At 40.4% G+C, this 18,452-nt stretch overlaps 1 protein-coding gene across 17 annotated transcripts in view; it reads right to left on the minus strand.

Annotated features, from left to right (window-relative positions):
• LOC108116374 (eye-specific diacylglycerol kinase) overlaps positions 1-18,452 on the minus strand; it is a 125,811-nt gene that overhangs the window by 26,218 nt on the left and 81,141 nt on the right. For 8 of the 17 annotated variants that reach the window (XM_017228255.2, XM_017228218.2, XM_041819262.1 and 5 more), the window contains exons 2-3: positions 5,720-6,503; positions 3,800-5,238 (exon numbers count right to left, since the gene is read on the minus strand). The exons of 2 other annotated variants lie outside the window; for them this stretch is intronic. In XM_017228255.2, coding sequence (XP_017083744.1) covers positions 3,800-5,238; positions 5,720-5,980 — 1,700 coding nt within the window. In that variant the 5' untranslated portion in view covers positions 5,981-6,503. The remainder of the gene's footprint in view (positions 1-3,799; positions 5,239-5,719; positions 6,504-18,452) is intronic. 7 more of the 17 variants (XR_005993909.1, XM_017228265.2, XM_017228247.2 and 4 more) reach the window with 1 other exon arrangement.

Below are 18,452 nucleotides of genomic sequence, written 5' to 3' on the forward strand. Positions count from 1 at the left end.
TTTAGAAAAGGTTAAAACCATTTTTAGTATATCGTACAGGGTGGCCCATGTAGCGTTTGCTTTTTGAACTATCGTTAATTTTGACTTTGACATTTCGAGTGCCATTCGTCAATGTGTCAGATATTTAGTAGAAGCTTAACGGTTTACGAAATGGTTAAGTTTGGGCTCGAAGAAAATTTGGAATATTTTTCAGCAAATATTCCATGGGCCACCCTATATCCTCTATCTCATCTCTATCTAAGCATCTATTAACTGCACTCTTAGACCAGAAAAGTACTAAAATATTATTAATTAACAAGAAAGTAAGACAGAAATCTGATTTAAAAAGTCTACATTGGGTCAGAGATGAAATTTTCTAACTTTACCCCCAAAATGATTCCTTAACTGCAAATTGAAGTATCTTTATCTTGTTTCTCGTTACAATATCCCAATCAATAATCTCTCTGATCTCTTTAAACAATATTTTTTCAATAAATAAATAGCCATAAATGGGGCCAAGACTCCGCTGCTTGCTGACACAAAAGAACTTAGGCCTAATCAGGGAATAAAGCGACTTTGCAACACAATCGCATATCCCTCGAGTGCTGTATGCTAATTTCATGTATGCAAAACTTCGGTTTCTCACTCCATTAGGGCAGCCCACCTCCTCCTACCCATCTCATCACTTTCCAACCGCCAAAATGGAAAGGTTCCGTGGGATCTATATGTATATAGTTGCCCCCCCCCGGGGGAGTATTTTCATAAAATTATTTGCCCCATTGTCATAAAAGTTAAGTTAAGTTTTTGTTTCTGCTTGTTCGATGGCTGGTAGCAGCTACTTGTTGTTGTTCTTATTGTTTGGCTGGTTGAAAGTGGGAGGAGAGTTGGGTGTCTGCAGGAGGAAGACAGGGAAATCCAGCGGAATGTCTGAGGACCCAAAGTCGCATGAATGAACCGCACACGCCCCGGGGACAGACAGAAGAAACCAAAGAAAGACGCACGAATGGTCGACAGATGCACAGAGAGAAAACTTGTAGATTAAAAGTTAAAGAAAATTAATACAACATTAAGTTTAACACTCTAAAAGGTGCCCCCAAAATGTAGTTTTTCCTTCTCTTTAAATTCAAAACTAAAACTTTAGTTTCCAAAATTCTTGCCAGTGCATAAATGACTTAACTCCAAAGGTTGAAAAGCCAAGATTGGAGTGTAGACCGCATCCGAAACTCAGAATGAATGGCTGCAGCGTCCGGCATGCGTCGCATGATTGAATGATTTTATAATATTTTCCATTTTATCGAGCAAAACGATTTCTGTAGACGGGTTAAGAAACCCTCTCTGAATGCCAAAACGACAGAGAATTAAACATATCAGTCAGTGGTCAAAGCTCAGAATTGGCAATAGAATGTCCGTAATGGCCAAAAAGGCACTCTCAAGCGGTAGATAATAACGTGTCACGCGTTGGTATCGTAAATCAAGAAGGAAAACCTAAGGTTTATGTAGGGGAAAGCCCATAAAGGAGAACCCCCGAAGGGAGATTTTAATGGGTATGTGAGGGGAGAGGAAACATGAATCGGAAATTAAAAAAGCTACCGGCGGCATTAAGGAAAATACAAATGGAAAAACCCCAAACACTCGGCCAAACAAATGGCAATTCAATATTAATTCATTTTCATTTCCAGTACTTATCTTTCGAGTGCATTCAGGGCCAGGCAGTCAAGGGTTAACCAGCAATATATATAAAATTTATACATACCTGCAAGTAAAAGAGCGATAATAAAAAATTATTCATTTGGGGAAAATATTTACTTATTTTGAAGTGGCAAGCGAATGGCTCAGCGATTTCTGGATGGCCAGAGCTGAAGTTCACTTTTCAGTTTTTAATGAATATGAAAATTGATGGAAATCCAATTTAAACTAAATATTAAATATCAAATATAATATATTTTGGTAAACTCTCTTGTGAACCCACAGCAATATGTTATGGCTCTACCCCCCCTTGGCCAAACCTCCATTTCTGTTTCATATTAATAGATGTTAGTCCGTGCTCCTCATGATAAACCCGCACTAAGCTAATTAATTTTCCGCGGAACGGAATCGAGTTTCATGCCACGGAAAACCACGAACACACACACACACGAGTCCTCTAATCTATGTAATCCATCAGAGGAGAGTTTTGAATTATCCATATCGGTTCCCTGGAAAAAGGGCCAAAAGGGAGGACGCCCTGGTTGTAGTGGTTTTTTTGGGTGGTTCTGCTGGGTTTTTTTGGGGGCGGGGGAGGAGAAAACAAATTGGCCTGAAGTGGTTCATCAGCCTCACACCTCGAGAGCTTTTCGGACACACGCAGTCGACTCGGAGAGTTTCTTCTTGTCATTGTTGGGCAATGGGATATGCGGACAACGGACAGAGGATAACGGACAGAGGACAACGGACACGGGACACTTTGTTTGAATATTATTTATGAGCGGCTTTTGTTGTAATTCAAGGAAATCTAACTAACTGAAATCTCCACTAACTGTGGGTTTGATACTTTTTAAGATAAGATTGACCTCTAAACAAGTTAATATTAAAATATAATAGAGAAAAAATAGAGATTAAATATTAGGAAAAGGGAATAGAAAGTAAAAATCAAACTAGTGGCCTTCTTTCCCTTCTAGAGAAGTTAAAAATTAAACTTTTCAGGATTAAATAAGCTGATGATTCTTAGAAGAAAGCAAACTTCGACTTGCCAATGGTCTTAAGAGCCAGAAAAGCAGTTTCAGAAAAGTAGTTTCCTTCAAAATTTCCACTCTTAAATCTTCTGATTTTTTCAAAGGGCATTCAAAGTTTCTCTAAACCTTTCCAACTCCTCTTGTTAGCCCCATTTTTTCCGACCAAGTCGCCATAATTTATTCAAGCCAAGTGGGTTGGCATACGGCACACTTTAGGCCACGTCCGCTGTGGGCCAACTTGGCGAGAATTATGAATGGCCAGAAGCGAAAGGGAGCTACGAAAGGGAACGAAGGGTGAAGCGGTACCCGAATCCTTCGTTTCTAATTAGGCTTAAGTCGACGGGGCTTGGTCCACTGACGGACACTAACGGACACCTAATGTGTCACCCCCCGAAAGGCAGACACACGTGTCACAACCCACACACACATGCCGGTCAAGTGTCTACGGTCTACAGGATTCAGGATACTGGATATGGGTTTCAAGATCTCGGGGTTCAAGTCTAAAATTGATCCAAGCATAACAGTCCCCGCTGCTGATCCCAAAATCCTAACCAGAGCCACGTGTTAAGCTCGTTTTAATGAGTCAATTTAAAAGTTTGGCTGCTCTAAAAATAGCCACCGCCCAACTTGGGAGGGGGCTTTGCCAAGGAGGTGGAGGTTGTTGGCTTTGGCAGTGGAACCTTAAATCTCTGGCAGAGTAAAACCGAAAGTAAACATTGCTGGCAGGCCCAACTAGGAGGGAGGCGGTTCTCTACTTTCCTTTCCTTTTTTCCCCTTTTTTTTTTTTGGACTCTCAACTCAAAGTAAACTGCTGGCTAAATTGGTGTGTGTCAGGTAGGGCAAGGCTTAAAGCTGTTGGGTGAACTTTGACACAAAGATAACACTAGTTAACATGTTTTGGTTTCATTTTTGGACAGCTTGCTGGGCTAGATACAACAAAGATCTCAACAGGAAGAAGCAGGCTATAGCTCTCCTTAAATTTTAGGCAAATTTAAACTGATTTTCATATCAAAAGAATGTTTAAACTTAAAAAAAGATTATAAATTAAAACAAAAAATAATACCACAAACACATTACATCATCGATTACACACCCATTACGATACATACCCATCAGCATAGGTGACCGTGGATCCCGTCATGGACAAGGCCTTGTACCTGGCCTGCTCATCCGTTGGCAGAACGATGTCCACGGAACGGGATCTGGTGGCATTGATATTCGGCACAGTGAGGAAGCAGCCATCTGCACTTGGTTGCAACTCCTCCGTTTTGGCTCCAGACGAGAGCTTCGAGAAGCACGAGTCCACGGAAGCGGCACGATCTCGCTTCAGGTCCGGAACCATTAGATAAATATCTCGCACCACAAAGGCGCTGTGATGACTGGACGAGGATTGACCTGCCCCACCCACTGCTCCGGGTGAGCCACAAGTGGCCATAGTGGAGGCCTCATCGAGGGAATCAGCTGTATCCACCGATGACTTGGTATTGCTGTTGTCCACCTCCTCGTGCGAAACATTCTCCAAGGAGTTCCCAGTGGGCTCTACGAATATCGCCTCCTGCCGCGAAATTGAGCGACGTCTGGCCCGCACCGGCAAACCCATAGCCGCTCCAGCATCATCGGCATCCGCAGAGGAGCAGGCCGTGGAAATAGTTGGAGCCAGAGCTGGCAATCTTCCTGAATTGGAGGAGCATGGTGACATTGGTGGAGAGCCCGGATCCAAGGGAAGATGCGGTGGTGATGGATAATCCCCGTTGGTTGGACTCAACGTAAAGGTTATGCCGCATGGAGTTGCCGGTTGGGGTGGCAACAGGGTGTTGCCAAAATGCGGCGAACCATTGTCCGATCCCTCCAAGCCCTCATCCTCGGAGGCCGAAGTAACGGAACTACTGCCGATGGTGTGGCGCCTCATTTGCCTTGGGAGACGGGCACGCGACTCCTCGATGCTGCTGCCTTGACTGATATTGCCAATACGAATGTCCATCTCGAGAGCAGCATCGTCATCCGGATCGTGATCATGTTCGGACTCCATCTCAGTGCGGGGATCTTCATCCGCCTCTTCGGTAGCCGCTTCAGTGTTCTCCTCCTCGGCATCCTCGATGGCTCCACTGCCCTCCTCCTCTTCCTCGCCATTATTCCCATCCTCGTCATCTTCATCCTCACTCGCCTCCGAACTGGTATTGCTATAGCTAAGGGCCGTTAGCTCACGATGATCGATAAAGTATCGCTTCTCGGCCGTCATCCGGCGTTCGTACTCCTCCAGATAGTGACAATGGATGCAGGGCGGCGGTGTCTTGGTGGACGAACTGCGGCGAGCCTTCATCCGCCGCGGCACCTCCAAAAAGGTACCAGAATCATCGCTGCCCCCTGAGGCCGTTGCCGAATCGAAGCTATGGGATCGTTGTTGATGGGCCGCCAATGGTACCTGCAGAAAGCCAGCCTCCGAAGAGCGTTCGTCTGCTGAGGCCGAGGATGAGGACTGCTGTTTGAGCAGGCTGGAGGAGGCACGCTGCGACTCCAATTGCATCTCATCGAAGGAGGCGGAGCGCACCTGCAACAAGTGGTGAGATCACAGGGGGGGCGGTCAACGAGGTGCCTCAATCGTAACAGAACTTGCTATCGAAAGTTATCGAAAGTTATCGATAATAACGCACATGCAGAACGAAACAGAACACAAAACATAAGCTGTTCATGATAAACAATTTATCGATATATCGATGAATTTATCGATATGTTTGAAAAGTGAACTAAAGTAAAACATGCAAAGCTATCGTTTTGCTATCAAAGAGATAACTTTAAAATGAGGATAGTGCCGGGTCAGCAGTCAAACACATAAAGAAAGGACATGACGATACATATATGGCGCCCAACTTAAGGGTCAGCCACTTTAAACACAAAAGCAAATGATAAAAACAAAAAGCCACAAAGACAAAAGTCAAAAACGAACAAGAACAATCCAAAAAGACTCGCATGCCGCAGTCAACACAGTCAAACGTTCGATAGGTAATTTATCGGAATAATCGATTATCCACCTTTTTTACCTGCTTGGGCACCTCCAGACTATTCTGCATCTTCATTTCGGCACCTGTTGGAGTGCGCGAACGCGTAAATGTGGTACGCAGACGTTGCATGGTTGCTGCCGTTGTTGCTTGCAGTTGCTGGTGGAAGTTGTTGGTTGACGTTGTCGATGTTGTTGCTGCTGCTGTTGCCGGCTTAGTTGCTGCCGTATTGCTGCTGGTCGAGGCTATGGGCTCGGGCAGCTGGTCGATGGACGGTTGTTGCTGCTGCTGCATGTTGCTCAGATATTGTTGACAAGTTGTTGCAAGTTCCTGATAAGTTGTGGCTGCTGCAAGTGGCTGCTGTTGCTGCAATTTGTATTGCTGCCACAGTTCTTGCTTCTTGTGGAATCGTTGTTATACTGTTGATATTGGGATTGTTGTTTTCGTCGTTGTTGTTGCTGATGTTGCAGATGTTGCATAAGTTGCAGCTACCGTTGGTGTCTAGTCTCTTGCTATTGCTGGTGTGAATGTTGCTGTTATTATTGCTGTTATAGTTGTTTTTGTAGCGAGCCAACTGCGGTTTGACAATTCTGATGGCCAATTCCATTTCGATGTTGATGTTCTGTCAAAGTTGATCTCCTTTTTTCGTATTTTGTTTTTTTTGATTTTCTGGTTTTTAGCTTCCTGGTGGAGAAGTAGGTTAAGTCTCTCTCGTTGTGGTTGCTGTCGTTTCCTGTGAATGCCCAAAAGCCAGTTCTTGGTTGGCTCTCGGCTTTTTTTTTTTCTGTTTTACTTTTAATTAATCAAAAGTTTCGCGCTGTGAATTGCAATTTACAAGGTACCCAGTAAGGAGAAACAGAGAAAGAGAGAGAGGAAGAGAATTGATTACGTTAGTTAAATGATTAAAAAGCATTTTCCGCAGTTTTTCTTTCCACACGAAACTTAAACAATGGCTGCCAGCAAACAAAAAATGAAAATAAAAAAAACTGCTCAATTTACACGCCAAACAAATTTTTGCTGACCAATTTCGTGAAAGTCTCAAACGCATACACATTCACTCACACTCACACACACACAAAGGCCCTGGCATCGAAGGTTTTCCGTAAATTGAAAAATCCTTTTATCGCCAACGGTCCTAAAAATTGTTTGTTTGAAGTATTTTTGAAAAACGGCTGCCAGTTGCATGAATAAAAAAAAAACAAAAAAGAAAACGTGAGTGGAAAATGCTCGACCTTGGGCAGCGTCATAACATAGTTGCTGAACTAGCCTGGCTTTTTGGGGGGTATTCATAGGTCTAATAAACTTTTGCTAAAATAGTTTAAAGAGATTTTAAGATCTTAAAAAGTGGTTAATATTCATAATTCCAAGTTTATAAATTTTATAGCAATTTTTAAACATTTTTCATTAGATTTTCCCATCAAAAAGGTTAAAAAAAAAACGCAAAAAAACTCTCCCAACCAAACCACATTTAAAATAATTTCTAAAAATTTCCCACATTTTCCCGGGAGGGCAATCACATTCGTTGCGTTTAATGGGTAATGCCCTTTGACCTGGTCATGGATATTCTTGTTTGCCATTTGAAGGGATGTGCAGTTTTTGCTTTTGTTTTTTAGAAAAACTTTTCTTTTTTTGTTTTGTTTTCCTTTTCTATACCATTCCAAATCCATTCCAAAAACACACACACAAAACACACACACTCACACACCAAGAGGCACGTGTGTGTGTTTAGTTGAAAGTGCTAAATTGACGGGCGATGCGGTTCGCTACGGTTCGGTTTGATTCCTGGAGGGGGGTGTTGAGGGGTTGGAAAACGAATGAAAATGGCGGGGGAAATGGGGCGAAAGGCGGTTTCGTTTTACAGACAATAGGTGGCTAAAGGAAAACAACAACAACAACAACAACAGCAGCTGAAAAATCCATTATGGCATACCTTTGGCATGTGCCGCGACTCTTCTTGTGGCAGGGTCACCACCGGATAAAGAAGGGGGTCACCAAGGGGGTCACCAAGGGCCCCCCCTGAAAGTGTGGGTGAGCTACAACAACAACAACAACAACAAGAAAAAAGGGATGCGGCTGGACAAAGCGAACGAAAAACTCTCCCCTCTGTGCTTGTGTGGGTCGCAAATTGAAAGCGTGAAATTAAATGAAAATGATATAGCTTTGAAATTGAATTCCATAGAAATGCCGAAAGTTTTTGCCAGGTGGCGGCATGGAATGGCGTTGCAAGTGGCAAGGAATTTCGCCAAAGTGCGTAATTAGAAAAGGTAACCGGGCTGGGCTGGGTTGGCCATCTGACCTGGCTAGCGTTGCACAGATTTAATTGGTAATTGCTAAATGCAAGTGCAAGGAAAAAATGCATAGTCTAACCTCAGTTTGAAAAGGTAAACAAAAAGTAGTGCCTACTTTGCGGCTGTCATTGGAAATTCAAAGTGTAGGAAGAGGTAAGGTAACTTATTAATTATTCTTTTTTAATGCAGAAAATATAAATAAAAAAATTCTAAAAAAATATATGTGCTTAAAATTTAAACACTCTTCAAGATTCTTTCTTAGAAAGCCTTAAAAATTATATAATTATATTAGAAAAAAACATTTAAATGTAAGATTTTCAATAATTCTTTATAATTTTCAATATATTTTACTTAAATTTCTCTTTTTCTTAGTTTAAAAGAAACTCTTTTTAAGCCTTCACTTGCCACATTTAACCCTTTAAAATCACTACAAACGGAAACCACTTTAAGCAATCACTGAGCAACCCAAAGCCTTCTCTTTAAAAGCAAAGCTTTTCCCCAAAAACTTTCCAAAACATTTCAAAATAGAAGCAAAGTTTCCTAAACAATTGCCCTGATTTATGCCATCAGTTCAGAGGCAGGATGAGCTGGTATATACTTTGTAATTAAGTAAATTTCCGCCAAGAAAAATAGCCATAAATCTTGGACATTGTTCGCCACTCAGTTAATTAGTGGAAAACTGACAGATTGTGTTTCTGCAGCGATAAGCCAGAATGCGAATGGGAAACCATTTTCAATTGCTGGCTGGGACTCTCCCTCCTCCCTACCCAACCACTTTCTGCATCGTTTTAAAAGGAGGAAGAGGGGGGAGGTGGACTCGAATCAAATATATACAAAAGTACATACATATACTGGCTTATTACAAACACGTTATTTATTTGCCGACCCCTTGAGTTGACCCCACTGACTGGATGGCTGACTGACTGACTGGCTGGCTGGCTGCCTTTTGCTTTTGCCTTCAACTTCCCTGATGGCCTCGTAATTGTTCAGAGAGAGCCCGCGTGGCACTAAGTAAAAAGTTTTGTATAATTTTTCATAAAGACAGAGCCCAACGAGGAGCCACAACAACAATACGATATATATATATGAGAACTGTAAACGTTGCAAATGGAGCAACTGGGGAATCGGTGGCGTATGAGGAATGCCCTTATTATGTGACTGAGAGAACTTAAAAAGAACCTCTCCCCTGCCTTCTGCCTTTGCTGCTGACTTTGAATTTAGGCAAATCCCCCGTTGGCTGTGCGCCCCTGCCTTTGAGTCTGGCCCCATTAAAGGTGCCACAAAAATGAAAGCGCTTCACTTACAGGCCATAAACAATTTTGTGAAATTAATTTTGGACCCCGCTTAACCTGCAATTTGTCATAAAAGTTAACTTAAAAAACTGGAAAAAGAACAAGTAACAAGTGCTATTGATGAGCTCAATTTATGGCAATTTAATATGGCTAACTTAAAGTGGTAATAAGTAGCTGGGAAACTTTAAAATGTATCTTGAAAAAATCCTTTAAAAAAATGTTAAATTAATCCCTTAAACTGATATCAGAATCTAACACTCCCAATCATTACCCCAAACATTTCCCGGAACTGCTTTTAATGGGAAAGTTCTTTACCTGCCCTAACTAACTGAAAAGCGAAATGGGATACTAGAGAAAATTTTGGGAATTACTGGGAAAATCAATTTGCCAACTTTCGGCAAGAATTTAATTGGTCCAAGTAGCTTACTTCCCTCTTCCCTCTTCCCCTTTCTCTTTTTCTTCCCCCTCCTTTTTTTCCCCCTGTCTCAGACGCTGAAAATTAATCCGCAGTATTTTAATTTTACGCGGAGGAGGGAAAGAAAACCCGTGGAAATTAAGTTAGTCAGGCGTGGAACTGTGGTCAAGGCAGCCAGGCAGGCAGGGGGTTGTCTCAAATAAAAGAAGAAAAATATGTTAATTTCAATTAATTGTTGGCAGCAGGAAAAGTTCTTGAAAATGCAAAGAAAAAAAAGAAAAAAGAAAAATTGGTTCAAGCGAAGAAGAGTTTACGCGTGATGGGGTAAGGGTTTGGGTTTGTGAATTGGGAGGGGGTAGAGGGTGGGGGAATTTTCGTTTTCCCTTTCGTTGGCATAACTTGGTAGCAGCATCATAATTTGCAGCCATTTGTCGCTGCCACCAAGAAGAAGGAGACAGACAGGAGAAGTGTTTTTTTGTTGCACTTAATGACTGTTGGGGAAATTATTTAACGCGAAGCGTTTTGCCGCCAGAACTTTTATCGAGTGCGGAGTGTACTTCACATCCTTCAACCCAAAAAGAAAAAACAAAAAAAAGAAGGCCAAGGAAAGTGTTCCAGGAAATTCGGTAGAATATTTAAATAAATTTTGACAGAATAACTTGGCAAACAAAACGAAAAGTGAATGGAAAAACTTTTGCCCACCTCACACACCCCTTTCCCTTTCTTCTTTCTTCTTTCTTACTTAATTTTCTTCTCATTTTTTTTGGCACTGTTTTTGTCCAAGAGGGTTTGGGGTTTGCTGCACGTGTCCTGGGGATCTGATCAGAGGTCTAAGGACGTGCCCGATGATTTGGCATATTTATCAATGGCAACGAGGAATCCGAGGCAAACTGCCGGCAAGAGATTGAAATGTGAGCAGAGGGTTTGCTTTGCGTTTATCTGGCTACGCTTTTTTGTACCATGCACTGGCAGAAAAACAGGGGTAACTCTTTCAAGATTCTTTCCTTAAAAAATATACAAAAAAAAATCCTTAATTTTTGCATAAATATGGATAAAAAATCTAATAAAACATCCTTTAAAACTAAAAACTCATCAAATTATGTACAAATTTTCCATATTTCCCCAAACTACATCCCCTTTTCTCTCTATGCATCTTCATCTTTGGCATCTCAACTGCTTGGCACTTTGAATGCGAATTCGATTCGACTTGCAAGTGGGTCAATAGTGACGTCAGCAGGTGGCAACACAAAAAAAAATACAAATAAAAAGGAAAAACCCATAAAACACATTCAAAAAAAAAACAAGAAAAAACAAGAAAAAGGGTTTCCAACTTGAGCGATTGCTTCCACTTGAGGAGCCGCTTTTTTGTTCTCGCTTCTCAACGGCTTTTCTCTTACAGTTTTCCTCGCATTTCCCTGCAATCGCAATCGATGCCAAGTTGGGCTGCAAGTGGAGCAGGTTAAGTGCAAATCCTTGTAAGGATATGCCATCGATAGTCCCTTCCAAACATACATATAGCGTATATATATAATCGATCTGTGTGTGGGTGTTTTCCTTTTTTTTTTCTTCTCGAAATGTTTGAAAATCGCGCTCAACTCGCGTGTAAAACGCGTCATGCAATTATCAAAAGTGACAGAAAAGTAATGAGAAATGGCCAGTTGGAAAGAAAGTGTGGAAATGCGGAGTATATTTTGGGAAATTATAGGGAGTTTTCCTGGGAAATTACTTTAAATTAGTAGTCAATCACATTTTAAAGGAAAAACTAACCAAAAGAGGGGAAAATATTGATACTAATAGAGCTACTTTCTTACCCAAAAAGGTTTCTTAAGGTGGCAAAATATTAGTATTACTTCTTATTGCTTCATAAATCACCTTCAATATAGGAAAACCTCTAATTTAAAGTCATAAAAACCACCTCTAATCATCTTCCCTTCAACTTTTTTCCTTTTGATTAAAGTTCCTGGAAAAATAAAGACCACATTTTCGGCATCATCAACGTCCACCTCATTGATTCTGAATGTATTTCTTAGTTTTTCAGCGCTTTTGATTCAGAAAGTCCTCTACATTCGAAATGAAATCGCGTGGCTTTTCCACTTTTCCCACTCTCCCTGCTGCCACCCTCTTTAACCCCCCCGCTGACCCTCTTTGACACTCTATTGAAATGGATTTTTGAGTATTTCAGGACTCGATTTCGATTTCGATTTCTGTGTGGGTATGTACTATTGGTAATGCGCTGGTGGGGCATCTGTGTCGTCGCCCCCCCCTTTCGATGACCTTGCTGGCTCGCCCATACTGGAACCGCCTGCCCCTGACAGCCTCTCGAAACAGGCAAAACGGACACGGCATTAGCCATTGGAATCGAGGGGCAATATTTGATATCCACTTGCAATTATGTCAGCACACACTGACAGGCCACAGCTCGTTGACTTTTCCTCACCGCCCCCCCGTCTCACTCACCACCCGCTCAAAAAAGCAGAGAGGGGCAACTCTGACATATAAGGGATTAACAGAGAGGGGGGGATTGGGGGCGACTCTGACCAAATCGCACTGAGGTGCTAAGGCAACGTCAGAGCCACTCAAAGTCAACATAAAGTGGCCGGGAAATTAGGGCATTTAACATGCGGCTGGTAAAAAATATTGAAAAAAAAGGCATACAGTTGAGGCAAAAAGAGAGCAAACAAGGCTAAAATACGCTAAGTACTTGTCTCAATAAGGGAGATTGTTGTGAAGGTGTGAGTGTGGGGTGGTGTAACGAGATCATGATACCCTGGAAAGGGATTACAAAGAATGATTCTTGAATGGCTATTAGTTTGGGTTAAGTTTGGTGGGAAAACTGCACTACTTTCTGGATAATAAAAAGCAGATTAAGAAGTAAGATTAAGTTAAGATTATGAATATAATTTACCTTAAAAAATCAAGAAATAAATCTTCTAATTAATACATAAATATATATAGAATTTCTATAAAACTCACCCATAACTTAACCACCAACTCAACCTTCTTAAATTCCAAAAAAAAAACTTCCTTTAACAACTCACAACAACTGCGAAACTAATCCCCGTTTTGAATGCCTGAATGGAATTTCTTTCAGCTCGAAGGCATAGATGAAACCCCTCATGCCTCATCCCTCATCACTCATCCCAATTTAGAGGCCCTACTAAGTTAAATAGTCTAAGGTGCTAAGCAGCTAAGCACATAACAACAAGTTTGAGTGGTTATAAGTTATAAGGAGAGTTGCTAGAAGAAATCATGCTGAAATCAGCGAGGGCAGTTAGACGGCTCCTGGTAATTTGAAACTTGTTATGGGCCAGGTGCTAATCAATTTTTAAGCAGCTTCAATAACAAATATCTATCTCTCTCTCTCTCTGTCTGTCTGCCCATTACTCCCCTCCCAAATACTTCAACAAACGCGAAAGTCGGTAAAGAAATTTCCATTCGCTTAGTTAGAAATCGAGTTCAGTTGTCCGTCAATTTCCAGCTCGAGCGGTTCTACAAAATCATTTCTTAGTTAGAAATTAGAAAATAATATTTCTAAATATTTTTTTAAGTGCCTTAAAGTGTGTGTGTGTTTTTTTTTTTGATAAGCATCAACTCCTAGACAAATAATGAATTTGGCAAGATGTCGGAATAGCTGAGAGCACAGCGGTTCGAGACTTTTCCTCAACCGGAAAAATGTGAAAATTTTTTAAAAAGCGGCTATGCCTCATCTAGTCAATTGCATTAATTTGACACTATCAACGTGGGAGGATTCAAGAGTTTGATTATTAACAGAAAAAGAGATTTAAGTCGGTCTTATTTTGAACAGAAATTATGAAGAATGAAAGGTAAAATCTTAGTCCTGTTAAAAAGGAGAAAGGAAACTTCAAAAGCTGTAAGGATAGAAATTTTATTTCCTAAAAGCAAACTCAAAAGGCAGCTTTTTAAATCTATATTTTTCCTCAAAAATCTTTAACTAATCCTTAAAATATTTATTATTTAACAGCAAAAACTCCTATACCTTAAGAACCCTTAAAAATTCTGGCAGAAATTCTGAGTTTAAGTTTTAACCTTTTACTTTAAAGTCCTTTTCCGAGACCTTTCTGGGACCTTTAATAACTTAACATACTTTCCTTAGTTATTAATAAAAGAGCTTAAATATTATTCTTAATACTTCCAAAATGTTGCCAATTTCTATACCTATTTCAGTAGCAAAGTTAAGCCTTTGCCCCTTCCCAACTTGCCTAATTAAAACTGATTTTCGGCTTAAGATATTAATATTAGATATTTGCAGATTTCCTAGAAACTTTATTAGTTTCAGTTCACAGAAGCAGAGGTGAGTCTGTGTGTAGGTAGGCAGCCCATCTAAGCTCGCTCTATAAATGAAACAGCTAAATGGAAATTCCAAACTAATACTCGTTAGGCTCATTACATGGCCGGCAAAGATGATGATTTCAAAAGGCCTAAACAATATGAAATAAACACCCGGATTGTTGTTTCGCCCACATGAATGGGTGGGTAACTCCTTCTCTGAAAAGGGTTTTCTAAGTGGGGGTTGGGAGGATCTGTTATCTCTCTTGCCTGTTGCCTGTTGGATGTTGCCCCTTGCTGCTTGCTGCTTGCCACAACAATGGACTGCTGCAGTTTATTGTAATAAGTATCTATTGAAAGTTCCGAACAGCGAATGCAATCAACAGCAAACCGGCTCCGTCCGGGGGCCTTCTAACTTTTTCCATTAGCACACAAAAGGGAATGTGCTCAGCCACGTTCATGTCTCAGATATGTACTATATATATCTAGGATAAATACTATATAGTAATGAGTGCTAGACAGGGGCTTTAGTTGCCCCAAGTTTTTCTTTTTTTGGGCCACACATAGTGCAGTTTGTTAGAAAGTTGGCAGCATAATCTCTGTGTCCTCACTAATTAGCCAAAAGTCTTTTTCAATTGCGAAAGTTTTGAGTTAACTTCGGATAAGGCCAAGATGGATGTTGGGCTGAGGGATTTACAGATATGCAGAAAAGTTGTTAAAAAGGAGGAAAATTTTATACAATTTTCAAGCTGAAAGGAGTTTAAACGAGAGTTTAAGAATCATCAACTACATTTCTTACTAATTTCCTTTCCTTTCCTTTCAAATTCCCAATTAATATCCAACTTTCTTTCCAAAAAACTTGACTTCCAATTTCCCTTGATCTGCAATTTTCCTTCTAACATTCCAGGAAAATCAACAAAAATGCCGACAGGGCTACTTTTTGTCTTCTGCCCTGGCTTTAGGTTTAGCATTTCAATTTCGAGAGCAAACAAGTTGGCCCATTGATACCCCAATCGGATCTGATATCTGATTAACTTGTCCCGAAAACAGAATGCCAGCAAACACTTTCGTTTGTTTGTTTGTTTGGAGGGAAGTGTGGGATCTACCACCCTGCCAGAGACATGCAATAACATAGCAATAACAAACCCTGGACTGGTTGACAACTAACTGGGCCCAAAAGTTGAACGCCAGAGTCGAGCGAAAGGCAAACAACAATTAAGCGCATAAACTGGGGGGATAATCCTGCCATGGGGTGAACTACTACTGGCTGCTGCTTGGATAAACTGGACAAGGACAAGGATAAGGAGAAGGACAAGGAGAAGGAGAAGGAGCAGAGGCAGAGGCAGGACAAGGACCAAGAGGTAGAGTAGAGGAGAACAAAAGAGGACAACAAGCTGGAGAAAAACAATTTCCATAAACATAAACAAAACCGTTTCGGTAGCATAATCAAGTCCAACATCGAGTTTTTCCGACTTTTCCACGGCAGACACAATCTAATTGCAAATTATGTTGTACAGTGTACAAAAGCGGTTAAGGAGATAATGCTTAAGAGAAATATTTCTTAAAAATATATATAGTTAAGAGATAGATTTTTGTATCTTCCATAATACTTTCTCAACAAAGAAACTGTTTTACTAAATATTTTTAAAAACTTTCATTGCTATTTACATGACCACCACTGTTTCTATACACTGTTAGGAAAAACTTTGTCCAGCATGGCATGGCAGGGCAGGGCACGAAAGTCCGAAATTGATCGGCATTATTCAATGGGATTTATGTATGCAGGCCCCGAGTGGCCGAGAAACTTTTATTTATTTACAATTTGTTGCCATTTGTCTCAGTTGGCCAACTTTTTTTGGCTAAATGTCCCTGGGACAGTGGCTGCTAAAAGTTAGCTCACTAAACACTAAACACCCCGCAAATTTATGCCGCGCAACTTTGCAGTTTTTCCTTCCTTTTTTTTTAGTATTTATTTTGTGACTTGCCGTAGGTTATTTATATTCAGCATTCAGCATTCAGCATTCAACATTCTGCACTTCAGCAGTCAGCACTCAGCTCTTGTATCAGTTACACCTACATACATACATACATATATGCCTGAGTGTTTGCCTTTGGCCTTGACAGAAGAGGAGGAGGTGGTGGCAGGAGCAACAGGCGAATGAATCATGGGTGACACCACACGAGTGTGGCGCCGCAATTGAGTTGTAATTCATTTTGGCGAATGGATGCAAAGTTGCCAGTGCGAATGAGCAATTGAATGGCAAATAATTCTCGTAGGTCGTAGGAACATTCATTTCAAGGATTTACAGGTGCTCAAAGGTGGAAAAGGTGAAAAGTGGTGTGTGGAAAACCAGTTGGAAAACTGTGCCAACTTTGACTTAAGCCAGCGCTGCATAATTTATCTCTACTCTTTGACTTTCTAATGACTATTTCTAGTTAATATAAAATTAAAACAAAATTTAATTCAAATTTCCCTGCAACTTAATCCTCATAAAAGTTAATCTGTGATTCCATTACAAGGCTTAACAATAATTAATTAATCAAATATTAATAACAACACACAGTTAAACTTCCTTTTTTTTGCACTTTAAACCAAATTACATATGCATCGAAGAGTGGTTTTTGTAGAAACGCCTTTAGTTTAGTTTTGATTAAAAATTAATCCTTTAATAACCGAAATGAAGTACTCAAAAATGCAGTCGATGGAGAACTTGCCTTGCAACCAAGTCCAGATGGAGGCCTAAAACTGTTTGAATTATTAATAAATAGGCTCAAATATGCAGCTACCCAAACTCTGGCAAATGGCCAGCCTTCTCCCCCATCTTGGCATATTCATTTTCCGGCTGACATTACCTAGCCCTGGCCCTGGCCCACACGCATCATTAGCACTTGGCACTTTGGATTCAACCGCTCATCCGGTGGCTGTCAGCAGACTGACAAAATGTGAAAAGCTGGAAAACTGCTGTAATTATTATGTCCAAATTCGATTTATGTCTCTCCTCTACACTCCCACTTAGCAGCCTGAGAGTATGCAATATTTATGGAGACACTAAAAGCTTGGAGATCCCTGGGAGGATCTACCATATATTATATATATCATAACCAAAAACACTGCCCAGTGTGCAATAATTATAATGAATTATTAAACATAATGCAAGGCAAATAAATGTGGCTGAGTAGCTGTGGGAGAAACCCATTCCACAGAGACAGAGAGAGAGAGAGTGAAAACCCTCGAAAAGTCCAAAACGACAATTGCATTTTTAATTTATTTCAATTATTCAGGGCTCAGGAAAACATTCGCCACTGAAAACATTCAGCAAACTATTTGTGATTTTAAACCCACTAACCATTTTGATACACCAAGAAAAATTTGTATTTTAAAACCAAAACTATCAGAAAACTTTAACAAAAGTACCAAAAATTATTCACTTTCCCTATAAGGTTTGTCCACAAAGGTATTTCCCGTCTCTTTGTATTATTTCTGCTCGATTTAAGTTTTTTCTTTAAGCAAAAAATGTCATTAGGTTGTTACAAAATAAAGCTGAATGTCAATTTAAATCATTTCCGCTTGATTTAATTCGTTTTTCCTACGATTTCCCATGCACTTTTCATGCCCAAGATGCAGTCACAAATGAAATTAGCTGCCTGCGGCAATTATTTCAACCTCAGTAAATACTCTCCAGCTGATGCATTATTTACCAATTACAAAACTCATTTTCTTTTCCATACAAAACCTACCTTCTTTTTTTGCAGTGAAAACACCAAAATAAGTTTGGGTTACGCGTAAAACTGTTCCAATAAATATTACATTTACGGACACTCGAACGTCGAGAACCGTCGTTCGCTTTCAATCGAATTTTAATATCAGCTGAATTTTGCAATGCAATTTGGTTGCCATTAATCAAAGTGCAATCAGATAATATGGTTAAGCATGGACATGGCAAAATGATTTTATTATTACTTTTTTTGGGGGGATATTTTAAGAGAAAGGATTTTCCTTCTCAAATATTTGGTTTCAGGGGAGAAAAATCAAAAAAAAAGAATTCCAAATTTTATACATTTCCCAGACCAACAAAAAGGAATATTAAAAATAATTTTTAACATTATTCAAATCTCAATTATCCTTTGCAATTTTCCCAAAATTTCCCATTTCTCATCCTTAAACTTTACTGCCTGATTTTGTAATAAGCTTTTAGGTGGCGCCCTGTTTGCCCTTCCTCGTTAGCCGCAATTTTTCTCTTTCTGAAATCAGCGTTAACCCATAATTTTAGCCCACGGCTGACTGATTCTGTTAATGCCAGGGTTTGGGTTCGGCGTTCTACGCGTTCTCTGGCTAATTAAAGTCACGGCCGGACTTGTTTTGGTCCCCGGGTTCCTCTGGTTCCTGTGGCTCCTATTTCTGTTTCTGTCCCGCTGCTCGTTGCAATTAATTCCAACATAAATTTGCACTTCTCATCAGATGTAGGTGTGTGTGTGTGTGTCTG

Source organism: Drosophila eugracilis, unplaced genomic scaffold (genome assembly GCF_018153835.1).
Source record: "Drosophila eugracilis isolate 14026-0451.02 unplaced genomic scaffold, ASM1815383v1 contig_498, whole genome shotgun sequence".
NCBI classification, from domain to species: domain Eukaryota; kingdom Metazoa; phylum Arthropoda; class Insecta; order Diptera; family Drosophilidae; genus Drosophila; species Drosophila eugracilis.